Source organism: Perkinsus marinus (genome assembly GCF_000006405.1).
Source record: "Perkinsus marinus ATCC 50983 genomic scaffold scf_1104296966738, whole genome shotgun sequence".
Lineage (NCBI taxonomy): Eukaryota > Perkinsozoa > Perkinsida > Perkinsidae > Perkinsus > Perkinsus marinus.
The window spans coordinates 77191-100377 of NW_003203798.1; the positions used below are offsets into that span (position 1 = coordinate 77191).

At 48.2% G+C, this 23187-nt stretch overlaps 8 protein-coding genes across 8 annotated transcripts; 3 read left to right on the plus strand and 5 right to left on the minus strand.

Annotated features, from left to right (window-relative positions):
* Positions 1-198: 198 nt before the first annotated feature.
* On the plus strand, positions 199-1737 carry Pmar_PMAR008183 (cathepsin L, putative; the record flags this gene model as incomplete). The annotated part of the gene is made up of 10 exons (XM_002768953.1): positions 199-287; positions 347-435; positions 500-601; positions 671-811; positions 864-957; positions 1023-1179; positions 1231-1372; positions 1427-1493; positions 1533-1615; positions 1679-1737. 10 exons carry the CDS (start codon positions 199-201, stop codon positions 1735-1737), a joined length of 1023 nt encoding a protein of 340 aa, XP_002768999.1.
* A 2744-nt stretch (positions 1738-4481) lies between these two features.
* Pmar_PMAR008184 (cysteine desulfurase, putative) lies at positions 4482-6289 on the plus strand (the record flags this gene model as incomplete). Its single annotated transcript, XM_002768954.1, has 11 exons — positions 4482-4621; positions 4716-4785; positions 4873-4983; positions 5033-5161; positions 5214-5343; positions 5392-5537; positions 5589-5695; positions 5742-5841; positions 5889-5994; positions 6041-6162; positions 6209-6289. The coding sequence occupies 11 exons, from the start codon at positions 4482-4484 to the stop codon at positions 6287-6289; spliced, it is 1242 nt and encodes a 413-aa protein (XP_002769000.1).
* Positions 6290-7285: 996 nt separating this feature from the next.
* Pmar_PMAR008185 (Alcohol dehydrogenase, putative) lies at positions 7286-8955 on the minus strand (the record flags this gene model as incomplete). Its single annotated transcript, XM_002768955.1, has 10 exons — positions 7286-7341; positions 7388-7546; positions 7594-7709; positions 7758-7884; positions 7931-8035; positions 8083-8265; positions 8310-8446; positions 8501-8697; positions 8753-8843; positions 8885-8955. 10 exons carry the CDS (start codon positions 8953-8955, stop codon positions 7286-7288), a joined length of 1242 nt encoding a protein of 413 aa, XP_002769001.1.
* A 3843-nt stretch (positions 8956-12798) lies between these two features.
* Pmar_PMAR008186 (conserved hypothetical protein) lies at positions 12799-13889 on the minus strand (the record flags this gene model as incomplete). The annotated part of the gene is made up of 7 exons (XM_002768956.1): positions 12799-12925; positions 13017-13117; positions 13163-13236; positions 13281-13415; positions 13477-13561; positions 13605-13698; positions 13834-13889. The coding sequence occupies 7 exons, from the start codon at positions 13887-13889 to the stop codon at positions 12799-12801; spliced, it is 672 nt and encodes a 223-aa protein (XP_002769002.1).
* Positions 13890-13916: 27 nt separating this feature from the next.
* Pmar_PMAR008187 (hypothetical protein) lies at positions 13917-14460 on the minus strand (the record flags this gene model as incomplete). Its single annotated transcript, XM_002768957.1, has 4 exons — positions 13917-13998; positions 14053-14141; positions 14242-14334; positions 14377-14460. The coding sequence occupies 4 exons, from the start codon at positions 14458-14460 to the stop codon at positions 13917-13919; spliced, it is 348 nt and encodes a 115-aa protein (XP_002769003.1).
* A 764-nt stretch (positions 14461-15224) lies between these two features.
* On the minus strand, positions 15225-17153 carry Pmar_PMAR008188 (hypothetical protein; the record flags this gene model as incomplete). Its single annotated transcript, XM_002768958.1, has 7 exons — positions 15225-15347; positions 15392-15462; positions 15675-15753; positions 16005-16159; positions 16567-16722; positions 16965-17037; positions 17082-17153. The coding sequence occupies 7 exons, from the start codon at positions 17151-17153 to the stop codon at positions 15225-15227; spliced, it is 729 nt and encodes a 242-aa protein (XP_002769004.1).
* Positions 17154-17225: 72 nt separating this feature from the next.
* On the minus strand, positions 17226-19042 carry Pmar_PMAR008189 (hypothetical protein; the record flags this gene model as incomplete). The annotated part of the gene is made up of 7 exons (XM_002768959.1): positions 17226-17318; positions 17365-17477; positions 17665-17762; positions 17806-17872; positions 18554-18669; positions 18881-18928; positions 18978-19042. 7 exons carry the CDS (start codon positions 19040-19042, stop codon positions 17226-17228), a joined length of 600 nt encoding a protein of 199 aa, XP_002769005.1.
* A 1025-nt stretch (positions 19043-20067) lies between these two features.
* On the plus strand, positions 20068-23034 carry Pmar_PMAR008190 (glutaminyl-tRNA synthetase, putative; the record flags this gene model as incomplete). The annotated part of the gene is made up of 18 exons (XM_002768960.1): positions 20068-20154; positions 20332-20459; positions 20506-20580; positions 20628-20678; positions 20722-21129; positions 21174-21286; positions 21339-21508; positions 21559-21630; positions 21680-21725; positions 21808-21908; positions 21959-22093; positions 22147-22237; positions 22283-22363; positions 22411-22487; positions 22532-22668; positions 22718-22800; positions 22849-22972; positions 23016-23034. The coding sequence occupies 18 exons, from the start codon at positions 20068-20070 to the stop codon at positions 23032-23034; spliced, it is 1998 nt and encodes a 665-aa protein (XP_002769006.1).
* Between the last annotated feature and the right edge of the window lie 153 nt (positions 23035-23187).

Here is a 23187-nt window from a genome sequence, read left to right on the forward strand (position 1 = left end):
AAGGAACCAAAGTGTGGTTCCCGAGTCCCCATGTATTCACGGCGTGGCACCTGCCAGGTGTCACCTAGCAGTGCTAGGCTAGCACCGGGTACGCTGAGTACTCTCACAGATGGCTGAGGCCTTGCTGCACTATAGACTAGGAGAACAATGGTAACGAAAGGTACCCCTATTGCAGTGAGAACCATTTGCGTATCTTAAATGCTGGTCTTCCTACTCCCTCTCGCAGCCGTCACTGCCGAGTATGCCGGACTCCAGGCGAGGGAAATGTTCGAAGCCTACAAGGAGAAGTAAGGAGTCACTTCCTTGGCCGGTTGTCAGATCTTGGAGAGCATTCTCGTCTGGCCAGATTTGGACACGACTTCGGTGCACATGATGATTTCCGTATGAAGATTTTTGCAGATAATCTTCGCTACATAGAGGAAGAGAATTCTAAAGGTGGGGTCATCCGGTTGGGAACATCTACTCAAGTTGACATGAGAGTACCGCACTACCACTGCAGGTCTGTCCTACACGCTCAAAGTCACTCCATTTGCTCACCTCACCAACGCTGAGTTCAGAATGACGAGACTCGGAAAAGTGGGGAAGGAAAGAAGCTTCACCGGTAGCGCCAAGCATTTCAGCTATTCCTCTATCACTGATCCTGAAGACCTGATCATCCCCTTCTGTGCAGCTCATCCTTCAGGAAACACCTTTGGTTATGAGGGCTCCGTTGAAGACCTTCCAGTGGTTGTCAACTATGTTACCAAGGGCTGGGTTACGGGTGTTAAAGATCAGGGAAAGTGTGCCAGTTGCTGGGCCTTCTCAGCTACTGGTGGGATTCTTCGCTAGTCCGCGCTGATACTTTCCGTGAATATTCTCAACAGGTGCCCTCGAGGGTCTTCACAAGAATCTCACTGGGGACCTCGTGTCACTCTCGGAGGAAGAGTTACTCGACTGCAGCTTGAGTTATGGAAACGCGTATGTTCCAGTTTTGACAAAAGGGTTTTGTAGCTTGTCTACACAAGATTCCTCAACCTCTTCAGGGCCTGTCAGGGTGGTGAGATGTATGAGGCGTTTCAATACGTGAAGGATCACGGGATCGGTTCAGAGAAGGATTATCCATATGAATCAAAAGACATTCCAATCTTATTCCCGATTCGTTTTCCCTGTCGAAGCGATACTACAAAGGATGTCATTGCGGTGAGTTCAGCAACGTTAATCGACTAGACTGCTGATCCTTCTGATCTTTAGCCCCATTCTATAAGCTATGTGCACGTGACGCCGAAATCGAAACCATCACTTCTGGCAGCGATAGCTGTTATTGGACCAGTTAGTGTTTCTGTTGATGGAGGGTCGCCTGCCTTCCAACACTATGGTGGAGGGATTCTGAGTTGTACGGTGGCATGACACTGCTATGATCCCATATGAAACGACTTTTCGCTTTCAGCTAATTGCTCGACGATGCTGGATCACGGTGTTCTCGCAGTTGGCTATGACCTGGAAGCAGCTGAGCCGTGAGTTCTCGTCATCGCACTCGACAACGCGCTGTTCAGTTACTATCTTGTGAAGAACTCTTGGGGAGCTGATTGGGGAGAGAAAGGTTACATCAGGATCGCCATTGACGATACACCCGAGGGTGAGCCTACATCTTCAACGCATTTTAATGTTCTATATCTCGCAACCAGATGGATATTGTCAGGTCTGTGCGGCATCTTGCTCGATTCAACCTACCCCATTGCACCTCGAATGCACTACTAGACGCCCACCATGTTCGGCCCAGTGAAGCATTCTTGGCAACAGCTCTTCAGCAGCTTTGCGAAGTCTCCCGTGGTGGTGTATTCTTTACGGCAGGGATCGTGCTTTACCTAACAGGTGTTCTTCGTGGACCAAGCGGCCTCCCTACTCTTTCGTAAGGTCCACACACTTTTTATTCTCCGTAGAACCTGCGCTTCCGCATTAGATTACAGATGTGATGCTCGTCTTTCCTTACACTTTCCGAATCTTCTCCTGGAGATTGGGTTCGTAACACGCGAGATTACGACTAGCATGGTCCATCAAGTTTACTGACTCTCTGCTTAATCATATCAGAAAAAGTCGCCGCGCGAGAGGGATAGTCCTGATCCGAGACTGACTATCAAGCAATTAATAATTCGCTTCTGCACGAATGCACTGTACAGTACGCTGCGGAAAAAACCTCCCACCTGAGAAAATGCCCGAGAGAGGTGGGCCACATCTGATAATTTTGTGGCTCGTGGAAAGTTTTCACTGGAAACTGGTGGACGCATTACCCATTCTCTTAGCAGAGCTTGATGGATGACCTGACCCGGATATGAATGGTGCCCGTCAGGCAATGGCTGAGGGAATCGAAACCTCAATGGCTGTGATGTGACGAGGAGAAGCCCCGCTTGCGTGAGATTTCGACATTATGGGCTCTGGGGAGTGACCCTGAGTTTCGTTTATCTGCCTTGTGCTCAATGGCCCGGCCATAGACCACGGCCAGAATAGCCGTGCCGAGTAAACGAGAATGCTCCTCGGGACTGGTCGTCCTCGTCTGATATCGGGATTTTCCAACCCGCGTACAGGGGCTGCTCTCTTGATTGTCTCAAATATACGGGTCTAAGGTTTAGGAAACCTGCGCTTAGCGCTCGCTAGAAGATTCGTGACTGTCGTCTATGATATTATGACAGCTATGCTGCGGCTCCCTGGTTCTTTCTCAATTATATATCGCGTGGAGCTTTCCACTGGTATCGCCTTGGGGCTCCCCTCCAGACGTAGATCGTCCATCATTGATCTGTTCGTGAAAGGCGACTATCACTCAGAATTGATACAGCAAGAGCTCTCACTTGTGATCATCGCCGGGATGCCTTTTAGTGCCCACTGAACTGTTTATGTGGGAAGTTTAGTGCTCACTGACAGTGGGTCACTGTACCATTTCAACCTCGTAAGAATAAATATGTAACTCGATTGTGCCCGATGAGTTTCGCGCGATGTGCTTTCTTAGCTGGGTAGGAACTTCCGTGGTCCAAAAGTGGGTCCAGTTGGTCCAATAGTGGATAATAGATCAAATAGTATAATATGTCGAGCTTTCATCCTCGAGCGAGCGACTTCCCTATAGGTCCAAACCTGGTTTGGTCCAGAAGTGGGGAAATCGCTGCTGTCGGGTACAACGTCGGGTACGAACGACGTAGCGCTCTCCCAAAGTAGCTTCCAGGCTATAGCGGCCTAGACGTCTATGACTTACTGAAGCCACTTCGGCACAGAAGATCGAGGAGGGGTGTCGGAGACTCGACGTCCATCTGTGATCTGACTATTATTGATCGATGACAGGATTTGAGCCTGGGTGACGCCGATGATAAATCTAGATTTTACCATTTCACCAACAGGTCTAGTTGAACTAAGATGCTAACATAACGCATATACTATCTGGTGCGTACGCAACTGGAACGACACAACTGCACGACGAAACTTATATCACGGTATTTAGAGCTGACTAGGTTCACCACGTACACTCCGAACCATATTCTAAGATGTGTGGATGATATGTGGTTCATCGAGACGTACTAATAAGACACTCGGTACCAACCCCGGAATCAAATCTATGATGATAACGGGAATGGGAAGATGGGGGGATGACAGGAGCAAAAATACAACGAGCAATAGACTGATAGAAAATGAGCAGATGTGAATCAAAAATTCACACTAGCTATTATGACGGGCGAACTGATAGCTTCTGAGAAAATTGTCGCTGTGTGCAGGCTTGCTGCCTACCGAACAGGGACCGTCGCAGGGCGTCGTCTTGGACCTACATCAGACGTGCTCGTCGGTACAAGTGTTGTTCCGCCGACTGGGAGGTAGACGATCCTTAGTTGGGGTTCCTGACATATGTGGGACACCGCTCCAGTAGCAATGGTAGAAGTGAGAGAAAAGTGAAGAATGTTACGCATGGATGTATTGTCATTGATAATTTATCACACGAGCTACCAGTGTAGGGGTGGTTAGTAGTTAATCTAGACACTTCTTGATCACCACTTAGGGGGACGTGCTAGAGTGGTAGACTCGATCTCTACTTGGCACCGGGAGAGCCCCGACCACCCCTACGCGACGATGACTCGTGAGAGAAACCCCACCATACTCCAAGGCACCCGCTGAGGGATGTACGAGTATAGGCAGAGGTGGTCAAGGCTTGGCACCGGCTATACCGAACCGGTCACCCCCAGAGACCAATTAAGTGGCCTCCTCAACTATCATCGGAAGGTACTCAGCGTAACTTGCGCCGTGACGGGGCGAGCGCGAAGTCGCGTAGTCTCTGCATTTGAACAAGGTTTATCGAAAATAGTAGCGGAAGTGAATCTATCTAATGGTCTTTTCGTCATTTGAGCAGGACTGGCTGAGGTTGCTGAAATGTGTATCTTCCACACTCGTTGGCTAAGGAACCATACACACTGTGTTATTTTCTCTCATCATAGGTCTCACCATCAGTTGCTATTCACCATCGTACTCGGATGACATCCTCTGTTGAACCCTTCGTCTATCTTGACTATAACGCAACTACGCCGGTGGACCCAGAAGTCGTAACGGAGCTGATGCCGTATCTGGGAGGAAAGGAGTTCGGCAACCCTAGCAGCTCTCATCTCAAAGGACGGTAATGTGAGTGAAAAGATCACGAAGCTATGAAGTCATGCAGTATACAAACTGGAAGACTTCTAGTAGAAGTCGTTCAGTCGTCGTTCCTATAGGCATGCGCATACAGCGGTTGATATGGCTCGGGGGAGAGTGGCAACGTTGCTCGGCTGCGATGAAACGAGTGTAGGTCTAAGGATGAATCATACCAAGTCGGATGCGTTCGAATTGCAAACATGATCTCAATGAATCAAGTTCATGTGTCATGTGTAGGTTTTCTTCACCTCGGGAGCTACTGAATCTCTGAACTGGGCAATCAAAGGGGCGGCATTCCAACAACGGAAGGATAGTGGTCGGAACCATATCCTCATCAGTGCTGTTGAGGTAGAGGTATGCCTCTCTCTGACTTGTCACGTTGGTCTCCCCATCTCAGCACGTATGTGTTTTCAATATCGTGAAGTGGCTAGCCAGTGAGCACGGCTTCGACTGTGAAGTGTGTCCAGTGGACAGTCAGGGCCGAGTGGATCCTTTGAAGGTGAAGTCATTGATACGGCCTGGGAAGGTAAGCGACATACCCGGTTTTGCTCTCTATAGCGGATCATATCGTCTCTTAGACGGCATTAGTGTCAATCCAGCACGGTAATGCCGAAGTCGGGACGGTCGAGCCAATAGCCGAGATCGTGGCTGCGGTAGAGGAGGTCGACAGTAACGTTGTCGTTCACACTGATGCAAGTCAGAGTGCTGGTAAAAGAACTCAAGGCTTGTAACTAGTTCAAGTATATTGCACGTCAGGGAAATATCCGCTTTCTGTCGAGTCTCTGGGCTACCCAGATCTGATCACTCTAGCTGGGCATAAGTTCTATGCGCCTAAGGGGATTGGTGCATTGGTGACTCCATCTGGTGTCACCATCGAACAGCTCATGCATGGTGGAGGACAGGTCCCCCCATGATCAAGCCTTTAGTGGATAGAATAGATTCGATGATTTCAGGAATTCGGTGAGAGATGCGGAACGGAGAACGTCCCATGGATAGTGGGATTCGGCAAGGCGTGTGAATTGGTACATAATAATCTTAGCGTCTATATGGACCACATGAGGTAAATAACCACCCAGTGTCGGTGCAGTGTATATAGCTGGTCTAAGCTCGTTGCGTCGAGTGCTTTTGGAGGCATTGAAGGAGGCCGTCACTCTTGAGGCCGGGCCGACTGCATGGGAAATGATCTGCGTGAATACACCGCTCAATGTGAGTCTCAATCGACGATTCCTTCGGAAGCGACCATGGCCCCACAGGATCCGACGTGTCCAGTGTTGGCCAACACTCTGAGCATCAGCGTGAAGGGCATACAAGGGGCGGACGTTGTTAAGGAGCTTGGCGATAAGGTTGGTATCAGCGCAGGTAAGGGTGAAAGGCAAAAGTGTACAGTGTGAAGACATACTACCAGGCTCGGCGTGCCATAGTGGCGAACACGTAATGTCGTCAGTACTCAAGGCTATGAAGGTTGAACCAATATGGGGTCTTGGCACCCTAAGATTCTCCATTGGTCGTATGACAACAGAGGAGGAGGTGCTCAATCATTACTGACAATTTAATGTGTGGAGCTGACTTGTAGGTACGACGGGCCACTCGCATAGTTGCTCGCGTTATTGCTAAACATTTGAGTGATGGTGTCGAAGAAGACACGTTTCAGTGATTGCCTGTTTCCTTGTGACTCGGCTGTCGTGTTGCGCGCGTGGATGTAATTTGCACTGAATGGTTCGTAAGAGTGCGTTGTATATGGTAGAATTGGACGAGCACATGAGTGCATACTATGCACTGCATAGCATCTTTCCCAATTAGACTGGGGGTCGATCTGAAAACGACTGATGAGTTTACATTCTTTTGTTCGTCCAACTCCGACAGGGTGTGGTTGTTTTGATTATTGCGGATCAGTATGTAGACACCACTCGTGTGAAAGGAATAGAAAAGAGCGGAGGATCCGTGCCCAGAGATACCCTCACAACACAGCAGGACGACGCAGGTTTGAAGTAATGGAGCTTCATCATTCTAGAGAAGAGAATCCCTGTTGAGGGAATTGTTATGATTTGTAGATTATAAAGATTTGAACGGAAGGAGAGTAGAATACTCCATCATGCAGATGTATGGATTGACAATTCAGCTCTAATTTCGGAATTGAATGAGGGAGCGGTCCATGACCGCCGCATGGAAGTCCCGAACTGCTTCAGCTATATAAAAGTGACACGATATGAATGAGCTGTCGAGAATCCCGATTCGGAACTAATGCATTTGTGGGCACCGAACTAGCCCACAATGTGATGATCCAAGCTGCTCCGCGGACAAGAATGGACTTCGTCCACCTCCCTGCCAAACTCAACAGAATGCACAGTTAGGCTGACTTTGAAAGTTTCAAATTGAAACTACTGCCAGCTTCGACCCCTGAGGTTTCCTTAACCTCGGCAAGGCATCGGATAAGCAACCACTGATACAATCGTTCTACCAGCTATTTTCGTTATTATTGGTTATTGTTGTTGAACACTCTGTATCTTTGGTTTTTGCGGCTGGCCTCAGGAAGCCGTTCCTCAGAAGCTACTATTAACAACACGAAATATCAAGCAGTTCAGAATCACCGAGTCAGCCAGCAAGAGAATGCCGTGGCCTCAAAAGTCAATGAAGAAACGATGAGAAATACTCATTTGGCAGAGTTCTTCTCCTCTGGGCAGTCACTGTCCATCCAAATAACCGCACCTAAGTCGTATTACCTACACGCGAACCCGGGCCTGTAGCCACTTACGTAAACTCTCCCCCTTATGCATCAAGTCAAAGCCCTTATTGATGTCCTTCAAATTGAAGTTGTGAGTAACATAAGGATCGATATCTCGCTCGCCCCGAAGATACTCCTCAACCAACTTAGGCACATCAGAACGACTTTTGAAGCCACCAAAGGCCGTACCTCGAAGGCAAGTTCGTGACCATCACAGTGACGGATCATAGGAATACCTTTCCACACACGACCAGTGACCAGCTGGAAGGGACGAGTGGCGATCTCCTGGCCAGCACCCGCGACACCGACAATGATAGATTGACCCCAGCCAACATGACAGCATTCGAGTGCACTAAAGGGAAGCCCTCAACACTGTCTGAACTGCTGATCCTGTCCTTACCTTCGCATTAACTTCACATTACCAACACACTCGAAGGAGTAGTCGACCCCACCCTTAGTGTATTCCACTATCACCTCCTGGATAGGCTTATCACCATAATCCTTGGGGTTGATGAAGTCAGTAGCCCCTGAGGAGCCACAATAATGCATCAATGACCAGCATCCTGAACTCACCCATTTTCCTGGCCATATCTTCCTTAGCTGGATTGATGTCAATCGCAATGACCTGCTTAGCCCCGATTCTAGCAGCCTCCTGTATAACAGCCAAGCCAACACTTCCTGAAAAAACACACCCTACACCAAGTGAAAGCCGAGCCTCCTCCTACCAGTGCCGAAAACAGCAACTATGCTGCCAGGCTCAACCTTGGCTGTATTGGTCACTGCTCCCCAGCCAGTAGCCACACCGCAGCCCAACAGGTTCACTTTATCGAGTTTATCTCGGGCCTCAGGAGTTATGATAGCAACCGATTCCTCATGCAGGACAGTGTACTGACTGAACGTCGACGTGCCTGCCAACCCATCGACGTGAAGCATCCCGTTTTCAGTATCCTACCCATATAGTGGTAAAGGGGCTCTCCAGTGCGCTTGAGTGTAAACCTAGTTCCATTGTCACAGGCCATGACGCCAGCCCCAGTGTATGCACGGATCTTCCCGCAAAGATTCGTCTTGCCAGCCTTATACCCTCGGCACCTAACACGCAGGATGATCGTCAAGATAACAAGAAAACATCTTCGCTCCGCCGACCTCGGACATGTATTCTTGTCCTGGTCCTCATCAAAACACTGGGCCTGGTAGCAAGGGATGACCACATCCCCTGGCTTCACCGGAGACCTGCAGTTCGGCCCGACGCTCTCAACAATGCCAGCCGCCTCGTGACCAAGGACACAAGGGAACTTGCCCTCTGCGTCGTGACCAGATAGTGTGAAGGCATCAGTGTGGCACTGACGATATGAGCGAGGAGTGGTATGAAATAATGAGCTGTCACTGAACACATACCAGAGCAGTGTGGGTGATTTTGACTCGAACCTCGCCAGTCTTAGGGGGGGCTACAATGACCTCCTCAATGTTCAAAGCATCATCCCAGTATCTACTAGCACGATAACACAGCCACCAACTAGTCTATCGTACTCCTCCTTAGGCTCCAATGCTACTGCTGCCAGACAGGTGATTGGCTTACCAGCTGTAGTGGGAGTGGTCATCCTCAATAACAACAAAAACTGGGATAATGCTGCTGATCGAATCAAACACGATGAAGACACTCCGGGCCAGGCACACAATCCCGACGACGAACCAACACAACGCTGTCTCCTTATCCCTGCATTAACTTCATCATGGACATATAGCAGAACGATTCGTACTTTTCCAAAAAGGATAAAACTTTTCAAACGTGTTGGCGCTCTTCAAATGATCCGTACCACGTATTGTGAAGCCAACAGCATGAGCGACTGTGGTCTAGTCCCAGGAACATTTGTAAAGTTAAATGGTCTCACACGATTGTCAGAACAAAGACACTTGGCAGGTCCACTGGGCCTCTACTACACTGACTACAAGGGCAATATATTAATAATGATATCGAGGCGGATGAAGGAAGACATTAAGGAATTCTCAATACGTATTCCGTCGAGACCTGCTCAATATAACCCGTCACGATGATGGGAGTCCCACACATTTAGTGTCCGCATTTGATCTCACGGGCTGAACCTTCCGAGTCGAAAATTTCGACTCGAAACTCCCAATGATGATGCGGATCTGAATAATTTCGCGGCGCGTGACATTTCTCATGGGCGCTTCCAGTGGAAACGCTCATGAGAAATGAGCCTTCCACTACTCCTGGAGTAGTACTTCATCACTAGCCTCAGCACGTTACGTTAAATCCTCATCACCAGGGTCTCGATCCAACTGCGGGCATGTGTGCTGTTGTTGTTGTAATCTTCAATGTAACGAGGTATCTGATAACACTGCTAAAATAACACTCTTCTAACTTGGTACACCCATACGACGATTGAGATGACCGAGCTGGGAAACTACCGCGCGCCACAAAATCCTCCCCGCTCACTCCGTCCTCTGATTTCTCCCGCCATATCCCGTCTGGTGTTACTGTTGTTGATATACTTGACTGACTGGTGACTGAGGACCATCAGCCAGAATACTCGAGTTAGTCGTAGGCGTCTGCAGTACAGCTACTGACGATACATCAGTTATCACCATCTAAGATATTCCACAGGAGCATCACTCAGTGATAAAAGGTCAATCGCTCATCCATCTACAACGGTGCGATCCTCTAGCCGATCCATGAGGACGGACAGAGGATAATAACACCATTCAATTCATCAGAGATGCACATCAAGACGAGTCTGCATCGCTCCGTCTACAAAGTTGCTAAAAAATCCTTCCGATGCCGGCCGCTGGTGGTACTGCTATTGATAATACGGTCCATAACTTCCAGCAGCGTTATCCATATTATTCCCCCCTGTACCATTGCGACGACCTCCCTTACCACCATCCCGACTGCTGTGATAGGATGGCAGATACAAGGTCATTGGCAGATTGAGATGTAAAATGACTCGACAGAAGGATACGACGCGTGAGCGACTCCAACGAGCCAAACAAGATATCGGAAAGAAGTTCTTTCAGAGAACCAACCTCTCTGAAAAGCATATCAATTTCTAATGCTATCAGAAAAGCTGGTTTCCTCGCTGCCGTCACCACCTAATGGGTGGCACCCATCAAGTCTATCGACTTGGCCATACTTCCCCCTTCCACTGACCGTCACATCATCTCGAAAGCCATCCCCCGTCGACCTCAACTCCGTCAACTCTCCATCACCATCAACGGTTCGCCTCACAAGCGTCGGTGCTCCTCCCCACTCAGTATCACTTATGGTAGGTAATGTCACATTAGTTGTTACATTAGGTTGGTAAGAGCATCTGCAACACCACCCATAACAAGGATATCTTCGAGTGCATTCTCGGTCATAATAAGAGATCAGAGACGATCAACCTTCTCTAGCGGAACCTCGGCCGAACCCGGTATATACACTGGTTCGGTGTCTCGAGATTCGTAATAATCTGATCGAAAACAATCCAACTACTCGTTATCTACGTATACGAAACAAATTTTATGTTCATCAAAGGAGGAGAGATATGCGTTGACCACCTGGAGGCCCATCTGTTTCAATCGGATAGCAAGTCTATCTATCCGAATCCAACACAAGCTCGGTACTCAGCATAGAAAAGGAAAATGGTTGTAGAACATCGGCGCACCGTCGATTTTCCGCTCTCGCTGACGAATTCGCCATGGCAATTCACAGACTTGGAATTGCGTATTCTGAATGAAGATATCTTTGGACGGACTGCATGGAGTTTCATCCACTCTTTTCATCAGTGCGAATCTTTGACATGCCTGTTCTAAGATCAGACTTATCCTGGAGTCAGAAATGTGTCTTCCAGAAATTAGGCGGAATTTCATCGCACGGCAACGAGTCTTGGCGATTCTGATTCAGAAAGTTCGGCGCCCTTCTACTCTTCTAGGCGGACAAGCCTAACTCGTTCGGCTTTTAATAGAGAAGTAGTCGTCTATGTAAGTCATGATGATCACGGCGAACAATACTCGCAACATATGTGTGAGACTCTCAGCCACGCTCAAGTAGTCAGTCGCAGATGTCACAGCGCCGAATGGCAGTACAATGTGTCGGAAGCACTGTGGGTTACCGTCTACAACTTCTCGATCCAGGAGTTTTCACTGCGTGAATACAGCACTTGGGAGCCAGCTAATCCAAACGTCAATCCATCTCCTGTGCTGAATGATATCCACCAGAATGTGAATATGGAAGATGTTCACTTGATATTTCAGGTCCGGCACGATATCCAAGCAAATGACTTACCACTCAGCGATAAGTCACTGACTCGGTGTTGTGACGCAAAACCCAACAATAGTCATGATAGAACCAGCCTACCCGGTAGATCTGGGACCACTAGATAGTCCATAGATATCGTATAATGAAACATGCCAGTAAATGCAGGAGTATGTTTCCAGGTAATGCATCAAGTTTGTGCCATTACCTGCCTGACAACATACGCGGCGTATGATACGCCAGGGACATTACTTCAACAAGGAACAGAGCTTCTGCCAAGGACGGAGCACTCAAAGGAGTAGTTTCATCGCACTGAGTTTGTGATCAAATTTAAAAGCGACAAACTCAAAACTCCCCTGTTCGTACCGGAGTTTTCATCGGTACTGAATAGCAGAGAAACAAGATTCTCGTAACAAGAACTCACATGTTGAAAGGCTCACAGGACCTCCGTCGGAGGCTCCACGCTCTCCAGAGAAGGAGCTTTTCGACTCGGAAGCCAAGAGGTACTGCAAGGGATAACGAGACAATCTCCCAGAGTGATTAGGCTCGATGAGGAAGGAGAGCAACTGATTGAAAATTTCTCTCAGTTGCTCTCCTTCCTCTGCTTGTATTCCTCTGTGAAATATCACGTTGTTGAGATATACGCAGAGTTGTCGTACACCAGCGAATGACTAGCATCTATCAACGACGACATGAATCAACGTCCCGCGGCGTGACTCCCGCCTACCGCTTGGAGAAACATCATTATGAATCCAAGCCTCGAGAGAAATATCATTCACACAGCTGGTAAGCTCAACACAGACGTGAGTTGAGTCTCCCTTGTGAGAGGAAATTTCCCGAAGTATAATAATACCCTCAGCGGAACGAAACGATCGAGTTACAAATCGAAACATACTACCACCTCAATGATAGAGAGGAGTCCTTCCTCCAGTGACCTGGCTGAACGACGGTTGAGGTCAGTCTCGGGAAACTTCAATAGTGGAAAAAGTCCCCCCCCCTCGACGTCCTCCATCAATCGAGGATAATAGAAAAACCCCCTCGCGGGTCAACTTACCAGCATCGATATTCACGCGAGAAATATCATGGAAATGACCCAGGGAGGACAGCCATTGAACCAAGCTAGGCATACTGCAGACACTCTAACTCAGCACGGTGAGGGGGATGGTCGAGAAACGGCAGTGGAGGGATCTTAGGCCTTAGTCATTTTGGGTTCGTGCTTGCCGGTCTTGCATTTCGGGAGCGCCATGAAATCATCCCAGTCGTAGCTACGGGCTCCGCAGCATGACCATTCCTTCTTCAAATCATGGAAAATAGGCCTGACAAAAGTATATTCCTAAACAGTGTGCAGCTCGTGGCATCCAGACGCAATAAAACCTTCAACAATTGCCCATACCACTCCTCGCCTACTTCCCATCATGATAGTGGCAACAACCATCAGCATTATCCTCGGGATCATACTCCTTACCACATCCAACATGACAACAACGATATTTGCCCGATGCTGTGACCTGATAACAAAATCTTCCGCGTGCGCAAAGATACTCTCCCATCACTTGTGGCTTCATATCAACTTGTTTCTTATCTTCCTCCTTCTTCTCCTCAGCGATCTGCACAGGCTCAGAGGAATCTACTATATTACATCGATCATGCTAAAGACGATAACGTTCTTACCCTTCTCACCACCGTCGATCCTGACTGGTGCCGAAGAAGGCATCGCAACACCCCCAGCAGGCTGGTCGATACGTTGAGGGACCGATGACCTCACAGAACCAGATACCTGATCCTCAGGCTTGGCTTGACCAATACCTGAAACACCCTCACTCGGGATCGAACCCGAGACCTCTAGATATCCCAAGACCCATTCTACCTGGCTTCACCGGCTTAACATCAGTATGTTGGCCGACAGCGCACCCTGGTATTTGCATGAATTCATCCCACTCATACTTAACAGCCTGAGAGGCAACGTACTCTGAGGTCAAAAGTTAACGATTGTACCCCGCAACACGTCCATGTCTTCTTTATATCTTGGAAAACAGGCCAACCGGGATGATACCGGCACGCCTCCGGACCATTATCAGCGTCAATGTATCTTCAAAAGAGAACACTCACAATAAAACCCATCAAAATACATCGCTCCGCCATCACAATGGAATATTTTCTCAGGTCTCTTGAGAAGGTGTCTTTACTATACGGCCGCCCAACCCACAGAAAACAAAGGTATTACTTTTTCCCACAGCCATGATGCCGGCACGTCTTCAATACATCCTTGAGATCAGTCATGAGGTTTACTATAAACAACAGTAGGAACTACACCCTAGTGAGCTCCCCTTCTTTAACATGGAACATGAGGACATCGGCCTTATAGATGACAACGTTGCCAATAGTGGCGCTGTGTAGATCTCGCTACGCCCAGCTGATCGATTACGCTCATGCTCAATCCCACTTGAACTCAGCACTTCTGGCAGCACAGTCAACTTGTAATATACTCATGTTCATGTCTTGTTCGTTTCCATCATGCTGCCGTAACTTCTCCTAACAAAACAAGACCTTCACAAGACTTCCCGCGTAGGTTCGATCCCCGGCGACGTCACCTTCTCCCATTAGTAATAACCAACATCCTCTTCCCATCCACCTTCCCACGTTGTGGTGCCTTATTAATAGCCGGCTTGAAGGTACACGGAGCCAGCTCTTCCGCCTCCCTTTCCAATTCCCTCAGTTTCTGTGCCTGTATACCACTACATTACAGTATCTCCTATCACCATCCTACCTCAGCTCTCCTCTCCCTCTCCTTAGACACCCTCCTCAAATAGTCACTGCCACGTTCCACATCCAGCCGGAGCCTCCCAGGCATCTACGAGTGCTGATGGCAACAACGAAATGCTGGGAAACTCTCGCGGGTTTTTGTACACTCCTACCCCAGGTCGTATTTAAACTCTCTAGCTCCTAAAATGTATTCCAAAACTATTCGCATGCCTAGTCGAGACCGATTCAAATCTCCCACCCATACCTCCATCAGATACCCCTGAGTGACCCTAACAACACTGTCCTCTGATCTACGCCTTTCCTCCTCTTCCTCTTCCTTCTGCAGTGTATATGCCAATCGCTGTATACTATCCCTCCTTCTATCCATATCATCATAACATCGCTCCGCTGCCTACATCAACAACCAATCCCTCCAACTCCTACTACCCAACCCCTACCGTTCTAGAAGGGATCCTCCTCGCCTTAGCCGTGACCACAGGTACCTGCCCACCTACCTGCTTTCCATCACTCCTACCGTAACAAGCCTACGAATGGATGAGCCATCTCCATCTCCCTCAACAGTCCTTCCCTCGACAATGAATGCTTCAGCTTCACTCGCGAACCCACTTTAGGTATCGAAACGCGTCGGGATCGACTATATAACAAATTGCTCCATACGTTCACAGGCCTTCCCTTCTACTCGCATATCCTAGGTTCATGCGTGCAGTCCGCCCGAACTTCCCTTTCCAACTCCCCAAGCCTTTCCCGTCGCCGAGCATCACGTTCATTTTGCCGAGTGAAAAAGCCGTGCCTGAGCTAGGCATATCTTAGGTTCCACTCTACAAGATACAGATGAGGTCCCCTCATAGATCTCTACATTATATGCTGCATCTCCTCCTCACTACGTTTGCTCATACCAACCCTTCCCGTGGGCATACCATCACTTTTCTCCCCATCAGCCAACACCCTCCCATGAGATGCTAGTCGATCGAATACCTCAGAACTCCAATACCAAGCTAATAGAGCCAACCCCCCCCCACATTAGTCTGCATATACTCTCTGGCATGCCTCATGCTCCTCCTAACCGGATTGGTATACGGCTTAAAGGCACCTTCCGTCCCAACAGACAATAGTGATGATGATGATGCTGAATACAATAATTAACTCCTTATTATCAACCATACCACACCAATCTCACCTCTCCTACTGCTATCACCAAACAGCCTACTGGATCCCCTCCTCTTCCGCTGTGACCTTCCTATATCCGGTGTGAAGGTGCCTACTACTACCGCTCTGAAACATACAGGAGGGATGGAAGCCTACAAGCCGCTATCTCCTTCTCCTCCTTCATCGCCTCCCCCGCTATCTCTCGTGCTTTCCGGCGCTCCTCCCACGCCTTCACCTAAGTACATTTGGAATCTCAAATTCAACGATGAAATGAAGTCGAAGTCCTACAAACCCGTCATTTCGGGAAGGAAAACTTTCAATTCAAAGTTGAATATTCCATGCGCGTATATTCAAAGTGCGACGAGGAAAAAAATTAAAATTTCACAATGATACAAAACCATACATGGAAAAGAACAAAAACCCGAATCTTCGAACTCGAAATAGAAAAGTGATTAACAATTTATCCGACAAGCCATCCATCACTACATGTTGCGGTCCCATTTTAGATCCCCTACGGCCAGTCGTAGTGGTCTTAGGCTTAAACACACACTCCTTCATAGAGGCCTCCTCCTTCTCCCTCCTCCTCTCCTCCAACTTCTCCTCTCTCTTCATCAGCCATGCCTCATGACGGCTATACACCGCTGATGGTGATGATGTACTCCGCGTTACACTACTGCACGGTAGCCTCCCAGAATCGACCACTACAGTTGGCGAGGGCACTCCTGATACCATCAGCATCACATGCGCCTCACCCGCATCAACTACCTTCCACATAAGGACTAGTATCATCCTCCGCTACTACTAAGGATATGCTATCCCAAGAGGAAGGAGTGACTTCCCCCGATGACGATGTACTAGAGGAAGAGGCCGTACGCCTAGGGTCGTCATACCTGGCATTCCAACAGTGTCAACCAAACCATAATTAGCTATGTGCAGTGATACTAGCATCATAATGCGGATCCACTGACCACATCCATAGACTCCCAAACGCTCATGCAGAAGAATATAACATTTCACTCTGCAAAACGATTCCCGTCCGAGCTACTACCCCCTCCCTCCTCTTGCCAAGCCATGATATTGAGCTGCATAAGGCCCAGCTGCTGCTGCTGCTGCCGTAGTACGACCACTAGAGGTAGTCCTAGTAGCCGTCGAGAAGGAGGAGGAAGAGGCCGATAAGGGACGGTAATGACTATGATACGCACGGCTGAGAAGAATACACTTATCAAGGCTCTCCTTCTCCTCCTCCTCATCACACCTAGGGTCATCAGGTTCAAGGTAGGACCAGTCCGGTGAGATGGACCGTCGCCGCCGAGCCAGACCATTCGAATGCAATCTGTGGCTCCTATGGTAAACCTCAGTCGCCAACGCGTTAGCAGAGTCGAGAGACCTCAATAACTCCTCTACAAGGACACACTAAGTATTCCCCCCTCACTTCTGCCTTACTACCATAGGGTCTAGTAGAGTCAACCCTGCTCAACCTCCACAGCTCTTCCCGCATCTCCACACTACGTCGTTGTTCCTAGAGTCAAGCCTATGCCTCATACCACTCCTTTGGAAAATTACCAACAACCGCTTAGCTGCCTCTGGAGTGAGCAGAGCCGGCACTACAGGGGTGACACCATCTAGACCAGCCATAAGACTGTATACTAACATCGATGATGAAGACGATCAATTCACAAACACAACAAGAGGGTAAATGAAGCCACATCACTTCACCGTGTGCGAGTCCACGGCTGCCAGCTGCTGATCGTCCAAATACTTGGCGTATTTCTCATACAATTCTGGATGCTCTTCCTTCAACTGCACATGCCCAAGACTAACACCATCAGGCCCATATGATCCCTACCTTAGGGTAAAGACTAGCCCAAGGGTCCACAACCATATCCTCCTGTACGAATCGTTCAATCGGGAGATCCCTCATAGAGTCAACGTCGTTCCACCTCTTCCCTCCCCCCTTGCCTAAGGCAGTACGCGACGAAAGTAGACACATAGTCAACAATTGTGATGTCGAAAAATATTTTCCATAAATTTCTCGTCGGGTTCTGTGCACTTTTACACAGAATCGTATGTGAATATTTACTACCAGTGAGAGGCAGCGGCAAAAGCTGAATATATACCCCAACATCGCTCTGTACAGTCTTCTCACCTTTGTAACCTCCCTTGCGGTATCCTCCTTTCTGTTGTTGTTGCCAACCCCAACCACCCGAGCCCTTGCCGCTCATACTGTACTGGTCATTACCCCACCTAGTGAGGAAGATACATCTTAGATGAGATCAATGATTATTACCTCTGATGAGCATATGGTCTCGGCTCGGTCGCCGGTTGGTGCTGCTGCTGCCAATAGTCTCCACCGCCTTTTCGATACATAGGTAATCAAACTACGATGGACTCAAAATAGACTCAGAGGATACCAGCGATTCCCATCGTCGCCTATCTCGGGCCGATGACGGTAATGGGAGCAAATCGTCATACGATCATCATCATCACCCTTGAGAGCCAACTATGACATTGTATTTGTTAGTTGAGATTTCTACGTCTTTTCAACACCTATTTGAAATTAGTAATTTCAATTAGAACGAATGACCCAACTAAAAGTTAAGATCCTCGTTTGATTTGGATGAAGTTAAGAAACTCCAAGGATACTATCATTTCGAAACTCAAGTGAGGACAATTTCATATTTAAGAACTTCAGTTAGAACACATGCTTCTCAGCTCAGCAAGGGAGACCAACCCCTGATTATAAGTTCCCCTCGATGGAGCCGCACATAGCATGACAGGACATACTATTTATATTCGGCTCGAGCAACTTGACCAAGTCATGAGTGTTTTTACTAGTGTTATTAGTGGAAGAGTACTCAACAAGAAGTCCTCAAGTTTCACACTATGAAAACGCCAATGGTAAGGAAGAGTACTGGTGTTTACTCTGGAGAAATTGCCGTAGACGTGGAGCGAAGTTTGGACAACTTTTACTATCAATCGGTGAACCTGTAATCATCACTTAATCGAATATCATCAATTCCCTAACCCCCTCTCACCTATCTCGTACATGGGATTCATCACCGCGAGCTCAACGAAGAAATCAGTGTATATAGCGGCCATAACGTCCTGCATGTCCTCCACTGTGGGGTCGGTAGTCATGATGAACATATACCTGTCCCCATTGTGGAAAAATATGTACATCGTCTACTACATGTTACAACATTTTGAAAATTTTGACAATTTTTTTGGTTTACGTACATTTCCACTCGAATTCGTATGTAAACTTCTATAATCAGTGAGGAAGTTCCTGAGCTCAGGTGAAGATATATTATTCCAACACCGCCTATACCTTCACAACAACAATTCAGAGACCATCCACTCACCCTGTCCGAGACTCGCAGTGGTGTACTTTGTACTCCGGAGTAGAAAACCTGAACAGCTATCGAAATCGATCTGAATATTTCCTCCCGATCGACCTACGTGTTGAAGCCTTCTGGTCCAGCGCCGGCCTTGAGTGGGCTCATGGCCTGACCGAAGGACTTCATAGTTGCTATCAAACCCCATAGGAGCCGTTGCTCATGCTGAGGGGAATAATGCAGGGAAGATGGGCAGCAGCAGATGAGAGTACCTGTGCATTCTGCGCAGGTCTACTGCGATGATAGGCTTCGTAGTAGACGACTTTACCAGATGGTGCGAATATATAGAAAGTGTATATCATCACTAAAGACGAGAAAGAGCTGCCTCTACTTGGACGGATGTGTTAACACAAGGTATCGACAAGGAAACCCTCAATATTTAACATCAGATATATCACAACGTTACACGAGATACAAAATGAGCGGTATGGAGTCATACCACACCAATCACAACTCCTATGAGTCTGCCTACATCATTGTCGTTGACCTGGAGCATATAAAGGAGCCCACCGATGACCTTCCACTAAAGAGGCAAGTCTGGCACAACCAAAGGGGAATATAATGTTGTTAACGTATACGTAGTGTGCTAAGCCTCACCTCCACGGTGGAGGTAACGGAGTTGATGATGTAACGACAACTTGTTGTCGAACAACAGACTGATTATGATGAAGATATTCCACTTTTGAATTGACGGAAGATCCCAGGAGCACAGGCGGCCCCCAGACCTCTTCCGTATCTTACCAAGGAGGACCTCTTCCGTATCTTACCGAGGAGGACCTCTTCCGTATCTTGCCGAGGAGGACCTCTTCCGTATCTTACCGAGGAGGACCTCTTCCGTATCTTACCGGTATGAACCTAATTCATATCCCTCCCGATATTCCAAACTCTGGCAAGGGAGGCCCGAGTGTGGCCGAGCCTGGAGAGTATGTGGAAAGCCACGAGCTAGATACAAGAGCAATTCGATTTATGCAACCGGCACAGCTACAAATAAATTATATCGCATAATGATTTGGATGGTGATGCAATTAAGATGAAGGAATGCTGATCATGATTGGTGAAGGAGCGTCGGTGTTAAGGCCTAGGTTACCACGCCCGCCCGAGATCCTCGAACTGATATGCAGCAAGAAACTGATACGTAAGAAGTTGACACCGTAATGCTCGAAAGGATCGAGTACGAGATCTTGCGCTACTTGCTTGCACTTGCATTTCCTCAACGCTTTCGCAACAACGATACTCGTAAAGTAGTATAAGTTTTGGTTTCTACTCAGCCATACTACCTCGACGTCGGATTATATCGGTTTTGATGTCCGCAGAGTCGACTGGAAAGAACTTCATTCAAACTGCTGTTGATCAGGACCTGGCTCCTGGAGGAAGGTATCTTAGTTCCGGGTAGTAAGATACAGAATAGGTCCGATTAGGTGCCATGGCAAAAGATCGTTACTCGATTCCCACCCGAGCCCAACGGATATCTCCATATTGGACACGCTAAGAGCATTTGTCTCAACTTCGGCTTGGCCAAGCAGTACGGCGGCTCCTGCCACTTGAGGTATCTTAGGTTACTCTTAGTAAGATGCAAATTAGGTTCGATTCAGGTTCGATGATACCAACCCTAGTGCGGAAAGTGACGAGTATGTGAGGAGCATTCAGGAGGATGTCAAATGGTTAGGGTAATGTCCCCTCCAGGGATCGAACCTCCGCGGATTTCACCCTGTAGGTTCGACTGGGACGACAACCTCTTCTTCGCATCGTCCTATTTCGACCAACTGTAGCATCCTCCTCAGTGCCTCCCCTCCTATCCACTTCTTCAGTTACGAATGGGCCGAATACCTCATCAATAGAGGAGAGGCTTATGTCGACCTCCAAACCCCCGAACAGATCAGAATCAATCGCGGCAATATCAACACTCCCGGCACAAACTCTCCTTATCGGGACCAGACTCCCGAGGAGAACCTCCGACTCTTTCGAGACATGCGTGATGGCAAATTCAAGGAAGGAGAAGCTCTCCTGCGAGCCAAGATCGATATGGCCTCCCCTAACATGAACATGCGGGACCCCCCTATGTACAGGATCCTACATAAGGAACACCATAGAACTGGAAACAAGTGGTGTATCTACCCCCTTTACGATTTCGCCCACGGCCAAGAGGATGCCATAGAGCATATTACTCATTCTATCTGCACGCTGGAGTTTGAAAACCATAGGGAACTTTACGACTGGTGAGTAGCCGGTCTCTGTAGAGGAGTACCTCTTTCTGGGGTAGGTTTCTGGCTCATCTACCTGTACCGTCGAGACCCCACCAGTACGAGTTCGCCAGGCTGCAGGTTACCAACACTATAATGAGCAAAAGAAAACTGCTAAAGTTGGTCAACTCACGTAACTGGAGGGAACGAGGACGGTTATTATGTTCATCTTAGTTGTATTTCAGATTCCGTACGAGGTTGGGACGACCCAAGGATGCCCACCATTTCCGGTATGCGGCGACGAGGAGTAACTCCAAAGGCCCTCCGAACCTTCTGCCAGAAGGTTGGCATCTCTACTAGTCTGAGTACTATTGATAGCGTGTTACTAGATGAATGCATTAGGGAGGATCTTGAGGTCAGTTGAGGAGCGGAATAAAATGAGAGGAATTATATAAATCTTCCCAGGCCAATTCGAATCGTAGGATGTGTGTGGTGGACCCTGTCAAGGTGTACATCGAGACTATGCCCGATGATGAGGTGGGTTTTCTTACTAGTTTCCGTATTGGGTTCATCTACCTCCCTGTAGCGAATCGAAGTAGAAGCTCCCAACCACCCTGGAATGCCGGAGGCTGGTAATATGATCACGACTCGGTTTTGATGTTGGCTACATATCCTGATGCGCACAGCGAAGATTTTCATATTGGTATCTTTCAGGATCTCGCAAGTTGTATTTGCGGAATCATCTCGTGATTGAGTCAACTGATTTCCGTATAGATCCCCCTGAGGGGTTCAAGAGGCTTTCTCTGGGTGGAAAGGTAGTGTGCACACTGGAGCCGCCACCGTCACCGCGCCACGAAATTATCAGGTCAAACTGCGTTACGGTTATGTGATTAAGGCTGAGCGGGTTACTCCTGAAGGTGTTGTCGTCTGCAGTCACGACCCTCAGTCGCTTCATGGGGAGGGAAGCCTTCCTAAAGATGTCAAGGGGGTTATTCATTGGGTAATAGCATGGCGGCTAGTACGGGGTCATACCACTCCTTTTTCACATCGTAGGCGGTGGACGCAGAGGAGACCAACGAGGATGTAGTTCGAGGCACAGTGAACTGGTATGAGAATCTCTTGTTACCAGAATCGACCCCGACTGGTGAGTATTTTTGTGGCGCGCGGTCAAATCTAATAGGCATTTTAGATGAGGGTGCAACTTCGGAGGAGGAGGCCTCTATGATACCCGGCCTAGCAGAAGCGGAAACCAATGAGGCTGATCAGGATGGTGATAGCCAAGATCACTTTGGCAATTTTTGTATCAGTTTTTCTCAGCATGGTTATCCAAGTTGAACCCTAACAGTCTCCGAGAGTATAAGGCTTACTTCGAACCTAGCATGGCCATGGCTAAGGTATGCAGCCGTTTAGTGATTCTATCGCTGATCACCTATTCCAGCCAATGGAAACTTTCCAATTCGAGCGAGTTGGCTATTTCGTGGTTGACAAGGACACCACGCCTGGTCAGCTTATTTGTAACTTGACGGTTACTTTGAAGGAGAGCGGCCTCAAGAAAACCGAGGGCAAACACGCTGGGTAAGAGGTGGAGCATTGGTTCAGCCGTCGACTCATTTGGGTTTCTTAGTCGTTCTCGTAAGGAGGCTCAAGCGGCCCAGCTAGCTGAGAAGGAGGCTAAGAAAAAGATCAGGCCTGAGGATATGTTTAAAGGTTCGTACCACACTTCCGCCATTTCTGGGGTACAAGTAGCCGTCTCAGATCAAACTGATAAGTACTCCAAGTTCGACGAGCATGGTATCCCTACGCACGATGCGGGTGGGGAGAAGCTCACTAAAAGCGCTTATAAGAAGCTTCACAAGGAATGGGAGAAGCAGAGGCGTTTGTAATAAGACTCTCATCATAGTCGTTGAGGGTGTTCTTGGTAGGTATGAGAGTAGCCATTGAACTCCCCGATGTATACTGGGTGTCCCTTCCATTTACCAACAAGTGTTTCTACGTGCCTATCTCACGTGTTGTGGTTGAGGTATAATTCGACGGAATTATGGTCGTAAATTCCGATTTTTATGGATGTGATTGTAGAATATGGAAAGCTTTTGG